The sequence below is a fragment of the Ciconia boyciana genome, chromosome 1, assembly GCF_034638445.1.
Source record: "Ciconia boyciana chromosome 1, ASM3463844v1, whole genome shotgun sequence".
NCBI classification, from domain to species: Eukaryota; Metazoa; Chordata; class Aves; order Ciconiiformes; family Ciconiidae; genus Ciconia; species Ciconia boyciana.
The window spans coordinates 28,341,907-28,357,705 of record NC_132934.1 but is presented as its reverse complement, the minus strand read 5'-3'; the positions used below and the strand labels follow the sequence as shown (position 1 = coordinate 28,357,705).

At 39.1% G+C, this 15,799-nt stretch overlaps 1 protein-coding gene across 14 annotated transcripts in view; it reads left to right on the top strand.

Annotated features, from left to right (window-relative positions):
* Positions 1-15,799, top strand: part of ST7 (suppression of tumorigenicity 7) — a 162,591-nt gene that overhangs the window by 129,359 nt on the left and 17,433 nt on the right. For 12 of the 14 annotated variants that reach the window (XM_072861390.1, XM_072861356.1, XM_072861407.1 and 9 more), the window contains 2 exons: positions 6,610-6,682; positions 8,228-8,330. In XM_072861390.1, the coding sequence (XP_072717491.1) occupies positions 6,610-6,682; positions 8,228-8,330 (176 nt within the window). Of the gene's footprint in view, positions 1-6,609; positions 6,683-8,227; positions 8,331-9,371; positions 9,516-15,799 lie in introns of all 14 variants that reach the window. The other 2 variants (XR_012042472.1, XR_012042471.1) reach the window with 2 other exon arrangements.

Below are 15,799 nucleotides of genomic sequence, written 5' to 3'. Positions count from 1 at the left end.
TACATCATTATGGTTTCAAAGTTCAGTGCCTGTCAATAGAGTGCAGATGACCTAAATACTGTTGAATTCTGAAAGGATTTTTGGCTCTGATTTAACACATATCTGTGTTATTTACAGCAGAAATAGTTATGGCTGCTAAAGGGACTGTTCTTGATGGAACAAGCTTCTGGTATTCCTAGTAGATAAAGTTTCTCTGCTCCTCTTTCCTTGCTTTTTAAACAGATTGTTTTCCAGTGGAGTAGGTCTGCTTGTTGTAATGCTTAGAGCAAATGATTAACTTCCCTGGGCAGCCAGTTGCTTTGATTGTTGTTATCTGGTAACCTGGGCATTGTGTGAAAACTCAGACCTTTCTGGCAATTGAAAGTCAGATTTAAAAAGAATGGATGCCTATGTGTTTAGTCATAGTGATGCAGTGGTTCCTCCCTAAACCTGTCTTTGCTTTCCTTTTTTTAAATGACAGTGTTTTCCAGTGAGACTATAAGCTTTGTGGTTTGCCCAAGGAACACCTTATACAGATTCCCCTTTCACTTACCCCCTTGCAAAGAAAGAGAAAGACCATGTCACCATGTAAACAGTCACAAATTCAGAGTTCACTTGAGAAGATAATTTAGACTAGAGGATATAGAGGAAGAAAGTGGGTTTTAAATACAAAAGGTCTCATTCTGCTCTAGGCTATGACACTTTTTTATTTGGTAATGGCTTACTTCGAAGAATCCTACTTTAAATTAGTGTCAAATCAAAATGCAGCCTTTGAAGAAACACTTCAGAAACAGAATCTTCTTTGTCTTGGAATACTTTCAACCTAGTGAAATCCAAACATTAATCCAACATTAAATGTAGAGAAATTAGTTCTCTAAAATGTAGCCTATTCAGGGCTACTCTCCTTTCTCCAGTCCCCCTCTGTCCAATTTCTTCTTGTCCTTACAGACTTATGAAATGGGTAAATTCTATTTACATTGAACTTGAAGGCATTTCTTTTGTAGACTTGCAGACTGATGAACCAATTGCGTGGAGTCTTCAGTTATATTAGCTATGGTCTCCAGGGTTTTTGTGTATATGTATATATTTGAGATCACAGCTCCGCTCCGTCAGTTTCATTACTTGCTATGATTATGTTTGGTATTTTTGAGAAGATGTTCTACCTGGTGGAGCTAACTGGGTAGATGTTCTAAGTGCAAGAAAGGGTTTTCTTCTGAGTTAAAGGTGTAGCAAGTGGCAGTATGGAAGCAACCATTACCTCATGCACACTATTTTATAATCCTTTTGTTTCTTCAAAAGAGAGACCTTAAGAGAAAGTTCCTTTTAGTTAAGGTCATACCAAAGCCTAGTCTACCTTCCCTGAGAGGTGCAAATCAGGTAAGACCTCCAGTTTGTGTAACAGCAGTATCAAGAGAATAGTTTGTCTTTTTTCCCATTACATCTTTTTCATCTTCTGCTTCTAAGAACTAGTTTATTTTCTCCATGTCAAAATCACTTCTCACTTCAACTAGGTCTCCGCATCAGTTCTGTGTCTGTTCATACCATCTGGTCTCTTTTTTTACCGTATGATTCTGTGGGGTTTTTTGTTTCTCCTGCTTGTGCAAAAGCACAAAATGTCTAAACTGATTATACTAATCTTGCTCTTTCTAATCTCCTATAGGAGAAATGATTCCTTCCCCTCTATATGCATTTAGGATTGAAGTTGGTCAAATCAAAGGGGCTGACATCTGCCTGGTCACTGAGATATTCATCTCAGCAAGAGTTGCATATGAAATGTTTACAACCAGCAGTGACCCTCAAAATCTTCCCATAACTGAACAGTTTAAGGTTTAGTTGTGGTCATGGCAAAATAAACACTTTTTATTTGTGCTGAAATGTTTTTCCCATCCTATCAGGGACCAAAATCCAGGCCTTAACATACACAGTGGCTATGTCTTTGTTTGAGTGGGGTGTTTCCCGCCACTGAGGAAGAATGTCAGGAGTACAGAGAATCGGAACCGCTTTGTTTTGCAAGCACAAAGTAAGCATTAGATCATGTTCATAGTTTTGCTCCCTCCAGCATGTTTTCTACCACGTTTTGTGGAAAAATGCAATGACTATTTTCATGGGAGATAATACTACAGGATATTAGATCTTTTTGACAAAGTGTTTTTCCCCTGATGTTTAGTTCATACTTTCCTTTATTGAATTCCATCCCATTACTCTTGCTTTTAACCATTTGTATCAGATTAATTCACTTTCTTCCTTAATGTTTGTGTCTTTATAGATGACTGCATCTCTCTTCTGTCATCACTGATCCAGCCTGCACATACTTATTTGCTAGAGCACTTTCAATCTTTCCCATAAGCAATTTTTCCTACCACCTGTGCAAGAGCTGACAATCTAGCCTGCAGGTGCGGAGAACTGGGGGAGTTCCGTGCTGACATGGCAAGTGTTGTCCTATCACTTAAACACTAGAGTCTACAGACAGGCTGAGGGAGAGAAAATCAGAGCTGGGGTTCACCCTCAAGCCATAGCACAATACATGTCCTGTATTCCACCATTTTTTTTTTACGTTGTCGTATAACTTCTTCCAGTTTGTTGATATACTTTCAGTTATATATTTGGAAATGTGTATGATTCCAACAGCTTAATGTAGTCTCTCTCCAGTGCTATATGAAGAACTAGCAGTTTGACTGTAAGGATCTTACTGTGCAAATTATGGCCCCAGATCTACAGCTTATTTCAGCAAATATTTAAGTCCTACTAGTGTGGATAAGACTATTCAACTATCTGAAATTAAGCCCATAGGAATCTGTATTGTTGACTTGGGAATAACATAAGCTTTGGGGTCAAAATAGGGAATAATTTGTGATTAGTGACTTAGATTTTAAATTTATTAATGACTAAAGCAATTGCAGCATGCCTGTCTCTTCACATTTAGGGCCTTCTGATGGCTTGGATAGGGGATGTTGCATCAGTCCATATCCAGATTCATAATTTCTTGGTTTAGTTGCTATTTTATAAAACAATAAATCCCATGACCTATTGTGATGATATATGGCATATGCTGGATATCTTGAGCCAGAGAAGTAGTGATATTACGGTTGCAAGTCTTTGTCCATAGCACCTTTCCGTTAGTTCACTCTCACAAGCAGCCGCTTATGAAGCAAATGGCGAGTAAGAATTCACTTTCCCAACCCTCCCCATAGCTGACTGGTGCTAATCGAAAGAAAATGCTCATAAATTTAGACTATTTTGTATTCTGTTTAAAGATACAAGCAATAAGGAAGAAGGAGAGCCTTTTTTAGACTGACACATCAGTTCTTATTAGGCAAAAATGTCCTGATGGTTTTGACAACAGAATAGCAGTCGCATCTTTCAGCACACTGTGGGAGCTCCACAAGTAATCACAGGAGGGTGGGAAGCAGTGTATGTGAAGATATTTTGCCAGATGGCTCACAGAGCTGGACGCAGTCATTTATGAAAAACTTCACTTTGGTTCCTGACAGAGGACGTATCTCCTAGGGCTAGTTTATACTTGATTCCCTTGCTAAATTCAAGTTGTAACAATACATAATTGTTTTATACTTTTCTCTAAAATACAAGGGTCTAATTTTGGAGATGAAGCCTAAATTATATGAGGATTTTGAAGTACTGTAGTGATCAGACCAGGATATAGCAGAAGCAAATACTTACAGTCTAATATGGAGCAAATAAAAAGCAAAACACTTTTGGAGGGAAGCAGGCATGGACCTACTGAGAGCTATCTCCACAGCAACATAAACATGAACATTTATATGTATTTCTTCATTGCCAAGGGACTGTAAATATTATACTCAAATAATTGCTGCTTGCTCATTAGGAGCATAGTACTGGAAGAGGCCTCCTGGGTGAGTCAGGTCCCCCACTGTTGCATTCACTACATGATATTAGCCCTTCCATGAGCTGAGCAAGCTCCATCCTAGAATTAGCTATTTTGTTTGCCCCATTATTCTACCTGGAAATCTGGCTTCCAGGAGAGGTTTCTTCCCTTGACTCAGCAATTCAAGGGAACATTATCCTGTAGCTAAGCAGCCCTTCTCCTTTCCTGGTGTTCGTTGTGGATATGTGTAGGGAACAGTTGTATCTTCTCTCGAACTTTATTTCATTTGGACTGTTACAAAAACAATCCAATCTTTCTGTTTGATTTTGTTGTTCTTGACCATGGGTGATCAGATTTGAACACAACATTCCTTGAGAAATCTCATTTCTTCTGCAGTAATGGCTCAGGTGGTGTACCTGAGCCTTACCTCACCTCACCACATTTTCCTTCCTTACAGATGCCAGCAGTTCATTGTGGATCATCCTGCAATCTATATGCACAGATGTTTCCAACTCAGGAGCACTTACTACCTACTAGAAGATACTGTTTTGTGATACAGTGTTTTGTTTTAGTATATTTAACCCTGTATCAAGCTCAGTTCCTACTGTATGATATCTTAATCTCTTAGCCAAGAATTGTAATAATCCTCACAACTTGGTCCATGCAACTTCCACTGAACATTCTCCATTCAAGTATCAATGATCTGATGCAGAAACTAGCCTTTATACATGTGGTTGGAGGTTTTTTGTGTGTTGAGTGGTCTCATTGTTTAACCTCATGGATTGTGTATTAATGGCTGAATTGCCATTTTCTTGCTGCCATTCTGGCTTTTGTGAACATACCTGCTTTATTTGATGAAATTGAGCCAGCAGCTTTCATTGGCATAACAACTGTTTTTCCTCTGCTACATCAGTTATATACTCCAGACCTCTTGATTCCTCCTAGTTTTCAGCTAGGTAAGGGGAAAATAAGGTATTCTATTGACCAATTGAAAACCTTATAAAGCACATTGTTGGTTTTCTTGTTTGGGGTTTTTTTTTTCCCATTCCTCTACCTTTCACTCCATTTATGATTTGATGAATAAGGTTTGTACTGAAAGACAGGGATCAGTATGTTCTGAAAAAGGTCATTTCTGTTTACTGGAAATAACTTTCAACACCTAATGTTAAGGAAAACCTGGTATAAGCAGGGTTATTGAAGGTGCTTATAAATATTTTCTCCTCCTGTCATTGAAGATGTGCTCACATCTGTGTCTATAGCTAGCTTCTATTAGTGGAGTAATTAACTTATCTATCACCCAGACTGCTTTGCATGCTGTTGATTTTAATTACTTTAGTCACTACAATTAGATACTCCAGTGAAATTATAGTTGGAATATATTATAGGGGAGCCTCTAACAAAGACCTTTACATCTCATACTTGAAATGCAAGTGCATCAAAAGACAATAGAGAAGGTTTAACAGGTAGCATTTGCAAAGTGCCTCAGTCATTCTGGCTATGTTTTCTGTCTAACAGAACAATGTTCTGCTTGGTTGCTTGGTTGTTAGTAAGTGAAGGATGGTGACTGCTGAGATATGACTTGCTTGTCCTCTTTAACTCCTTTTTGGAGCCCTGTCTTGCAAGGCACTGGGGTTCAGTAAATCGCAAGTTTCTCTTAACCCTAAAGTTACCAAGCTCTATGGTAATTTCGTCTTTCTAATAAACTTTAATGACAAACTGAGGGATAGATAGTTTCTTAGAACAATAGTCAGATTAGCTGCTCTTCACTTTTACAGTGGGCCTGCTCCAGTGCCTTGTGTTTACTAGGCTGTGTATTTGCTATTTACTGTAGGAAGCTACAGTATTGCAGTGTGCAGAAGTGTTTGCAGAATCCAGCCTTTAGTAGGGGTTGTTCTTTTTTTTTTTTTTTTTTCTCCATTTAGCTGTAATCTTTAACTTTTTAATGCTGGATTATTTCAGTCACTATATAATATGTGTCTGCTAGGTAGATTACTAGTGTGGAAGTAAATTCTTCTCTGTAACAGTGGGAACAAATTAATAACTCAAATCTGTTAAGCAGCATTTCTCTCTACCTTTTGGATGCTTTGTGCCAATCTACTAGTAAAGAACAGGTACAAATTAAGTTGAACTAATGGGTTAAGTCAGGTTAAGTCATGGCTCCTGTGTGTCTCTAGAAGAGCATAAAATGGCCAGAGACTATCTGGTGAATATTTTGGTCCAGGATTTCCTTAAGAGACAAAACATCTTATTTTACTGTTGATCTTTAACTGCAATAAATGTAATGGTTGTTTGCTTGCAAGTCAAATGCATTATTACTTAAATAGCTGTCTTAACTTGTATAGCTGCCACATATTCATATTGGACAACTGCTTCTGAGTGAAAACAAGAGGATTGAATAATATACCCCTCAGCTATTACTTAGATGTTTTGTGAACTATGGAAAAATTCATGTATTCCAGGTTACCTATCCATTTATGTATGAAGTAATGAATTCTTTCATTATGTCTCTGTCATGTCATTCTTTGAATTAGTTCTCTAATTAACCCAGTTGCTGCTTAAATAGCAGTTCCAGTGGTCATTAACACAGGTTTTAAAGCCTGTATATTGGGTGGAAATTTAAAAATCCATGTGACCTGGGAGTACAAGTCTCAAGATCAGAAATTATTCTGAATTCACATAATAATTTTGCATATGCCATGCATACTCTGAAGTATCAATCAAACACTTTTTCTCTCTGCAGACTTTTAAATTTTCAGATATTTACTTTTTTTCTTTCTTTTCAACAGATATAAGCTTACCAAAATCAGCCACAATATGTTACACAGCTGCATTGCTCAAAGCCAGAGCTGTCTCTGACAAGTAAGTGCATAAGAGCCACTGTCTAGCAAAATTCCTGATTTAACTCAAGATTTCTCTTAGCTCAGCCCACACCCTAACAATCTGCTGGGTTAGCAGGAGAATTCAGTCCTGCAGTAAATTCATAAAATTACTTTATATATAAGAAAAATTTGCAGTGATCAAACATTGCACTTCAAATATTATAGAAGAAGAAAAGAAGAGAAATAGCATAAATTCAATTCTTGTTTCACTTTTATGTATACTGTCTGGGTGAGCTTTGTCTTCCTAGATAGTATAATGAAGATGCAACTAAAAGGTGTTGTGTGGCTGAACCTCTTCAACTTTGTATAAACCTGACCACAAAAAGGTAATAAATAAATGTGGATGCACTGGTAGCAATGTCATTTTACAAGTGCTGTCAGAAGACTGCTCATCTACTTAAATAGCGGCAGGTGGATTTAGCATTACTATGTCAGGGATTCTGAGAGGTAGATGACATTCATATTTTTAGAGACAAAAGTATCTGCTCATTCCTGTTATGGTTTTCTCTTGGGTCTCAACCTTCCAAGGTGCTGAGCACACCTGCTTGATGCCTGTGGACTTGAGAGCACTGGCCAGCTCTGAAAGGGTGCTCAGCTCCTTGTGAGATGGAGCTCAAAAATCCCGATTCTGCTCTCAGATGCCTTCACACAAATCCCAGGCAGAGTTGTGTCTGTGCACTTGAGGGTCGAATGCCTCCCTAAAGTTGGAAAGCAAGTAGAGTGGAAAGCCATTTTCTTGACTGACATCCTGACAGTTTTTGCTTTTAAAGTGTATGTACACATCAAGATCTAAGTAATTTTCTTTCATTCTTTTTATCCTGTAGATCGCCAGTACCTACTGCAACATCTTTCCTCCCTACACAGCGACTCCAGCTTGGGAGGGCAGGGCTAAGGTTGTCACAGCTTTCCCTGTGGTGTCTGCCTGCCAAGTACAGCTCTGGAGTTAGCCGTGGGGTGTGAGGTGAGAAAGAGATTGCATGGTCTGGTTTTTCATTCACTGGGGCAGATGATTTGCCCACAGTTTGGGCATGCTACCCTCAATGGTGCTGCGGCCAGTAGACCACCCGCTACTGCTGCTGCATCGTGCTTCCATCCCAACCTGACCCAGGGGCATTGGGTTGGGAACCTCCCTAAAACCTCCCCAAACCTGTTTTTAATAGAAACCCTCCAACAATAATTTGGCATTGTTTTTTGGGTTTGGTTTTTTTTTGCTTTTCTTTTTTCTGCAACTTCAGCCTTGAATATGCCCCTTAGCAAGGTACCTAGAGCAAATTTAGATTAGTGACAGAGAAAGGACTGAACTGACTTTCTGCCATGATTAGATGCAAACATGCTTTCCACTTCTGCTGGGATTTTCATTGGCCTTGATGTAATAGATCGCTCAGAGTTTCCACTTGCTATGGAAATTTGGAGAGCATAGGAAATTGACTCAGTTTGGTTACATGGGCCCATGTTCTAGATTCCTTTTCTGGCTTTTTCTTACTTGCGTTTCTGACCTAATGTGTTTGTTTCTTTGCTTTTGTAGATTTTCTCCAGAGGCTGCCTCAAGGCGAGGGCTGAGTACTGCAGAGATGAATGCAGTAGAAGCTATTCACAGAGCAGTAGAATTTAATCCACATGTGCCAAAAGTGAGTATGGAGAAAGCATTGTTATACCTTTAACACTGCTGAGGACCTAACTCTTAAGTTCTGTATTAAATTAATGCGTGATGTTGTGGAAAGGGGAGCAAACAATGGGAAGGGAAGGGAAGGAAGCTGATAGTATGCACAGTTTTTTTGTTTGATATTTCACATTCAGTGTCTTCTACTCTGGACCATGCAACTTGAAATTTTAGCTGAAGTGAGTCCTCTATGTGAGCAACGATTACATGGTGGATTGCAGTAGTAGACACCACCAAATGCTACGCTGCAGGACAGAACCATACATAAAGACAGATTATTATTTACAAAATAGCCATTAAAAATCTTCTAGTTCAAAATAGCATGTTTTATTTGTTTTGATGATTACATGTAAGAATATGGTTTTGGCATGCTATACAAAGGAACCTATGTTTGGAGTTCATGGTGTGCTTCATATAAGTTGCATTAGTAATTCCTCATGCAGCACCCTGTCATTAAGTTCTGAGAATGCAAAGCTCAGAGATGAAGAATTGCTGAGAACTACAAAGTAAGAAAAGGGATTTATGTTCTAATTCCCTAATCCCCTCTCTAGATATGTATCTCAGCAGTAAGAATCTTGCCCAGGGGCTACTAAAGGCTAATGTATTTTAGTTTTTCATCACCTGATACTCAGTATTGCAGTCTGTAGGTTCATTGTAAAGGCAAACTAGAGGCAGATGCTTTTTGACCCTTGGAGATCTGCCTCTGAACCTCACCCCACGAACCTTTGGACCAATATTGCCCCTTGAAAGTAAGCAGCCTCCACTGGGGAGTGGAAGACTGGTGTGAGTTAATGTAGGGAGCCTATTCATTAGGTACAGCTGAACACCAAGTCTGGTAAAGATAAACCCAAAACCTCTCCCATATGTATACATGGATTGCAGAAAGTTCATTCTCATGCATTGCAGGAATTAAATATTTTCTCTGTGAGCTATATGTGTTATGCCAACCACTAAATAGCATGGTTTAGCTATCTGAAAGTTAGGCTGTTTGTTTAATAAAATCATCTAGACTTCCTCTACAGGCAGTGGAAAGAAGGAACTATCTTAGACATCTCTAGACAGACTTTCCCTCCGAGGTGCCTGTTTCTACATTGACTATGAAAGGAGCAACTATTTTCCAGTAAAAGCCTGATTTTTAGACAACAAGATTTAGGTGAGATGAGTCCCTTTGTATTATTAGCTGATTATTTTTGTGCCAAGCTATAAAATGAAAATATTAAATGAAGTTTGGTTCCAGGACTGCTTCTGTGGAACTCTGTTTACTTTCTTCCATCCCAATGGTTCTTGCACCAACACAGCCACTGACATTTCTCTTCTGCCTCGTTGCCTGTTTAACTCTCTATTCCAGTCCTGTTCTGGATGAACCTTTCTGAATGTTTTACTGAAGCCTGGTTAGAGTATTCTGTCCTTGCTGTCTAAAAAATTAGTTATCTTGCCAAGCAAAGATATCAGTTTAACCTGTCACGAGCAATCCTTGGGAGCCTGTTCCATTTTCCTCACTTTACCTCCACAATTTTGATAATTCTTTCCATCAAAATATTTTTTAACAGTTTGCATACTAACAATTCCACATTAAGACATATTGTTTCCCTCCTCTTTAAATGAATGGCATTGCATTTACTTCTCTCATCACTTGATTCTGAGTGGGAATCTTTTTGTTTTAAGTCAGTTGTGCTAGTCTGGCTGTTTCTGGGACTGGTTCATTCACTGTTCAGGGACAGAGATTGGCTGTAGAGGCCTCCACTTCTGTACATGCTCCTAATGTCCATCCGGCTATTGTCTCCACACTCTGCACTGCCATGAAACTGAGGCTAAATTTTCATTTACTACCTTTTTGCTTGTTCTTTTTCTGTTTATACTTAAGAGCTTGCTCTTCCTTGGTTTGACTTCCTTTGCAAAATCTACCTTACTGTAAGTTGTGGAAGTTGCTCTGTAACCTCTGCACTTCCAGACCTCCAAGATCTTGCTTTTCTTGTAGATCAGTACTTTCATTCATCTCTTGTGACCTCCTTCTCACTAGCCAGCTTCTGTTTAGGTGGCTGTTCAATACAAGGCTGAATCTCCCCCCATGTGTGAAATGCAGATTGTGTGTTATTTTCAGTACTTTTGATTTAAAGAGATTCCAGTCCTCTTCCTCACTTAAGTTCCTGAGCTTTTCAGTCAGTTCATATTGTTAATTGATTCCCTCAGTTTTTCAAAGTCTGTAATTTTGAAATTGAAAACCTTTGTGAAACATAAATTATCAGGATAATGAGGTGGTAATGGGAGCAGACTCTACGGTTTTTTTAGTTCATATTTTAACATTAAAACAGTGTAGCCTAATACAGATTAATATGCAGCACTGCTGATTTCACACTCACTCTTTCTTCTATTAACTAAAGGATATTAAGGTGGCAAAAAATAGATTTTTGGTTATAATTTTATGCACAGTATGGATATTACATCTCAGTTTCTACTCAATTATGATTGAAGTCCTATCCAATTTGTTCTTAATGAAATTGAGATAAGTTTTAGCAAGCAGCATCACAAAAAATCTAACAGTGCCACAAACCTAATATGTCTTCAAAGCTTCTTTGGGATTTAAACACTAATGACTCTCTTGTTCAGACTGAGGAATAAATAAATTACAAAGGTGACAAATTATTTAAAGCATTTGCAAAGTTCCCAGCAGAAGCCTTGAATGCAGGGAACTGCACTATTAAAGAGAAAAAAAATGGTTCAATATGTTTCTGGTTTGTCTCAAAAGGAGACTTTACCATTTTCAGTGCAAATCATTAAAATTTAGAATTACCACATAAAAAGATTATTACTGGACATGCATTTTCAAGACATTTAACTGGAAATAGATTTTTGCTAATGAGATTCTGAGACAAAGGGAATGCAGGGAACACACTCTGAACATGCTGAGAGATGCTGCTGAGCTGGATTTAGCAAGAAAGGGAGACTGGGTCTCCCATTGTGACCTATTGCAGGTTTGTGTAGAACAACCATGGGATTCTTACAATGCTGCTGATTTTTCCCTAGGAGATTATGCCCAGATTGCAGTCCAGTGTTCCATAGTGATGTTGTAGAGGTCAGATATACTTCTTACACTTTCTTTTGAATGTAGTCTAAAGATGTAGGAACACCTTAAGAAGAAGCAGTTTAAAAGTCCCAGATTTCCATCTTTACATATAGGTGAGAAACCCTGCAAAAACACCTACCTTCCACATAGAAACCAGCGTGTATGCATGGTTCTGGGAGTCTTCTCAGTCTGTATGTCATGAAGATGTTGGCACCCACTTTCACTGATTCTAGATGACTGTGCATCACCTTGGTTTTTGTTTTCTGTCTGCACAAAAATGCCTTTTCAGAGACCTAATATGGCTGACAGTCTATCTTCAGGCAGCCACCCTTCCAGCAAATAACGTTCTTTTGACACAGGTCTCTTCTTCCCTTTTTAGGTGCATTTCAATGACAGTTTAATTCCCAGAGATCAGTGCATTAAGTCTCAGCCATAGGTGATAAATTCTCATTGTTTTTGGAATACACTGGAGTCAAGATGTGACACATGGAGGTACTAGAACTTGGTTTACGTGAACAAAGGCAATACAGAGCTCAGTGCAGCCTGCCAGATTTCTCCAGGAAGCTGGGCAGGTGACCTAGCTGTGTCGTTTCTGGAAGTTGAGCTGTGCAGGGTAGGGCCAGCTCAGGTGTGTCAACTGTGATCTCCTTCTTGACTGCAGCAAAAATGGAACCACTGGCAAACTGATCAAGACTTCTCATTCTGAAGACATCTTACCTGTAAAAAGGCTTGAAAGTGGCTACATTTTTTAAGGTGTACCAGAATCCGATAAAAGATATTACCTCTATTTACAACTTGTCTTGTTTATGTTACTAAACAACTCAGCTGCAGTAAATTGCAGCTTTATACTTGGGCAGAGGTTGCCTATGTAAAAAGAATGCATTTCATCAGGCAGAGTGTTTTCAGGGTTCTTTTTAGTAGAAGAAAAACGTAACTAGTAGCAGATGGAAGTCAGCAGTACAGCAGGAAAGAGAACAAAGCAAAGAGCTGTGAATTTCGCTGTGAGAAAAATCACAGCAAATTGTATCACTTGTTTGTGAAGATTTGAATGAATTTTTTTTCAACCATCTTTGTCTTTAATGAGATTCTATGGACTAGTGTCCTTTCGTTTTAGTGTAGCGCCATGCACTGTGGAGTTTTACTCCCAAGGAAATGTGCTGACACTGTCTGACAACATGCTGCTCAAAAATTTAAGATTTAAATGAAAAGGTTTTTATTGTCACTGAAGCAGTTGCGGTATCACTGTAATTCCAGAGGGTTTTGTATGGAAAAGAGAGTAGCACATCCTATGTCATGGAGAGTACATAATTTGTGGAGTGGGTGGGGAAAAAAGTATATGTGTATACACACACACACACAAAAAAGCCTTCATCAGTATTATTTATATGTTGTGTTTGGAGCTTCCCCACTTATATGTAATGCGACTATCCCAAGCTAATGCTGATAAAGTACCACAGCTGTTTCAGGAACATTCCTCAATTGTGGAACACCCTTTCTGAACTGATTTGCAAGGCTCCCTCCCTGCATTCAAACTCCTCCTGAAAAGGCCCCCTCTTTTCTGTGATCTATGAGACACAAGCTATTCAGTAAAGTCAAAGGGAAGAGAAAACAGATGAAGGTCCATATATCTAATTGTTAAAAGTAAGTTAAAAGTGTGCTGTGCACACAGTTGTATGGGTTTGCTGTGTAAGCCAGGAGCTGAGTTGATTTAAAGAGAGTACCTGCTGAAGTTCACTGCATTTGAATCGGACAACTTACATATTGATATTACTTTAAGAAATGCCAATTTTGTGTGTAAACAGTTTCTTAAAAGGATGTAACAAACCATTGACTTAAATGCTTTTAAATATTTATCTGTTCTGCATTTCATCCCTTCTTATTTCTTATTTATTTTATTTTTTTTAATAAGAACTGTGTCTCTCTGTATGCTTGTGTGGTTTCTAGTAAGTTGTAGTTGCTAATAGAAACAAATAATGCAAACAAATTCATATACCAGATGGGAAATAAATCTGTTCCGCACACCCCATGATATTACAGAGAAACTATTCCAGTCATGTTTAAGAGAGTTTTTAACTGTTCAGTGAGACAGGGATTTGTTTTTGTGTCTCCAGCAAAAAGGCCAAACTTTTTAATTACCATCAATCCAGTGAGAACTTGTAAGGTGACCTAAAAGTGGCTTCTTTGGGCATGTAGAAACCAGTATTTTGGAACTGTTTTAAGCTTGTGCTGTTCATCCCACTGGGAGGAGGAGAGTTCCTGTTCAAAAAATGTTAATTTCTCATATTCTGGCCTGGAGGGGTGCTGTCACAGATGCAGGGGTGGCTATTGCCTATTTGAGGCCTGAGCTGTAATTTCAGAGGCAAATTGCACAATTGAGGAAAAGAAGGAAACCTGCCTGAGATAGGTTGATTTATTGTCACAAAAGGGCGCTGAACTAGCTCATTAATGTGGAATGTTAAAAGCACTCCCAGCAGAGGAGAATTAGTAGCCAGAGTGCTGTCAATATTATGAAATAAATAATGTACATTCAATCAATTCAAGTCAGAGAAATATGAACTCCACCATGTTGCACTTCATGCGTACAAGGTCCACTGTCATCCTCCAAATGCTCGTTAAAAGGCGTATTCCCATATGTGTACAGAATGGCTACAGCTGAGCGGTATCTATTACAATGTCCTGTAACCGGCCCAGAAGCCCTCTGTGGAAGCACATGAAAAATACTGTTACCCTTGTTGTAATTCCTAAAATACAGATTTTTGACAAGAAAAAGTTTGGGGTGAGAGAAGAGAGAGACCAGAAAAACAAAAAAGACAACCAAAAAAGTCCAAGCCAAAACAATGCAGTGGAGAAGGGCTGACTGAGCCACCTGTTGATGACAGAAATCATTGCGCAACTTTAGTATTCACTCATAACTTGATTAAGACTAGGTCATTCTGGCTGTAATTTTCTAGACTGCCTTTTCGGAGCTGATTCCTTTTCTAAAGGAACATGATAACCCCAGATGGTGGTGACGTGCTATTTCCCGTTCTAGTTAAACTTCTTCATTCATCATTGAAAAACAAATGCAGTTGGAGATGTGCTAGGCTTGCCATCTCCATTTCTCCGTGTGGCTAGCTCTTTGCTAAGTTTTTTATTTAGCCTGTTAGTTGACCCTCACTCTGAAGTGGAACCACGCTTGGGTTCAGAGCCCTGTCAGTGTGACAGAGGGCTCCCGTCTTCCCTGTGTATTCAAAGTATGGAAAAGGTAGTGAAGTTTTATTACTTAAATTGTAAAGATCGTGGTTGAATCTGAGAGGATGCCAGTGTATCAGGAGTTACAGTTAATAGGGAGTCTTTCAAGAGGTGTAGGTTGTTTTCTTGTAAAGCCAGATGAAGTTCATAGTGGTATGAAATTTAGTGGTATGGTAGGATCTTGTGTCCATATTAGTCCTGTAACAAGGGCTGTGCTCGGACTGAGGCCTCTGGAAATGTTGAGATATAAATAGTCAGATTCCCACCCTGAAGTCTCTGGTGGCTGAAGAGAAGACTGTACCTGTCTAGTGTAGTATCTTTGATGAAGTGCAATAGCAGCCTCTTGGAAACTACGATCAGATGTCTTTGATTTTTTCCAAGAGCTGGAGATGCTTGTCACAGAGAAGTCCATCAGGACTGTGATTCACATGTTATATGGGCAGCATGAGAACTGCAGCTTATTGGATAGTTTTTAAAGAAATATTTTTTTTTTCATTTAATTTCATTTCACTGGAATTTGTCTGCTTGTCCAATCCAAAATGTTTCAGGGGGACTGTGTTGATTTCATGGACAATCTGCTAGAAACCCAGCAGATTGCTGGGACTCAGTCCTGCGTGTCAAGTATCTGGGTGCCAGTAGCCTGCAGTTACCATGGAAAGGGGCTGCCCTTGGCTATGCTGTCTCCAAGTAGACCCTGAGCCCTGTCAGCCAAGCCTCCAGGAACCTGAATGCCCTCCAGGCTCTTGAACTCTCCTTGAAAATACAGCAACGCATGAATGGATATGATATTCTAGGATATCAAGACCATCCTAATTTTCATGGACAGTCATATCTCTCCTTCCATCATAATCAAGCCCTGCCTACAGCTAGGTACCTTTTTGGTACCCATTACTCCTATTTAGAGAAGTTAAACAGATGGAGGCCTTCAAGTGCCCTCTCACAAAGCAGACTTGCCATGTCTTTGATTAGCTCTATTCTGTACTTGTGGAATTTAATCTTTACGTTTCTGAAAGCGCCTGATGAGAACTGTACAGAGTGTTCCAGACAAGGTCTCTCTGGGGCTATGTACAATTAGCATTCCTGCTGGAAATGCTTCCAAAATAAATTCATTGACAGCTTGTATGCCCAAAAGGTGTGGCTGA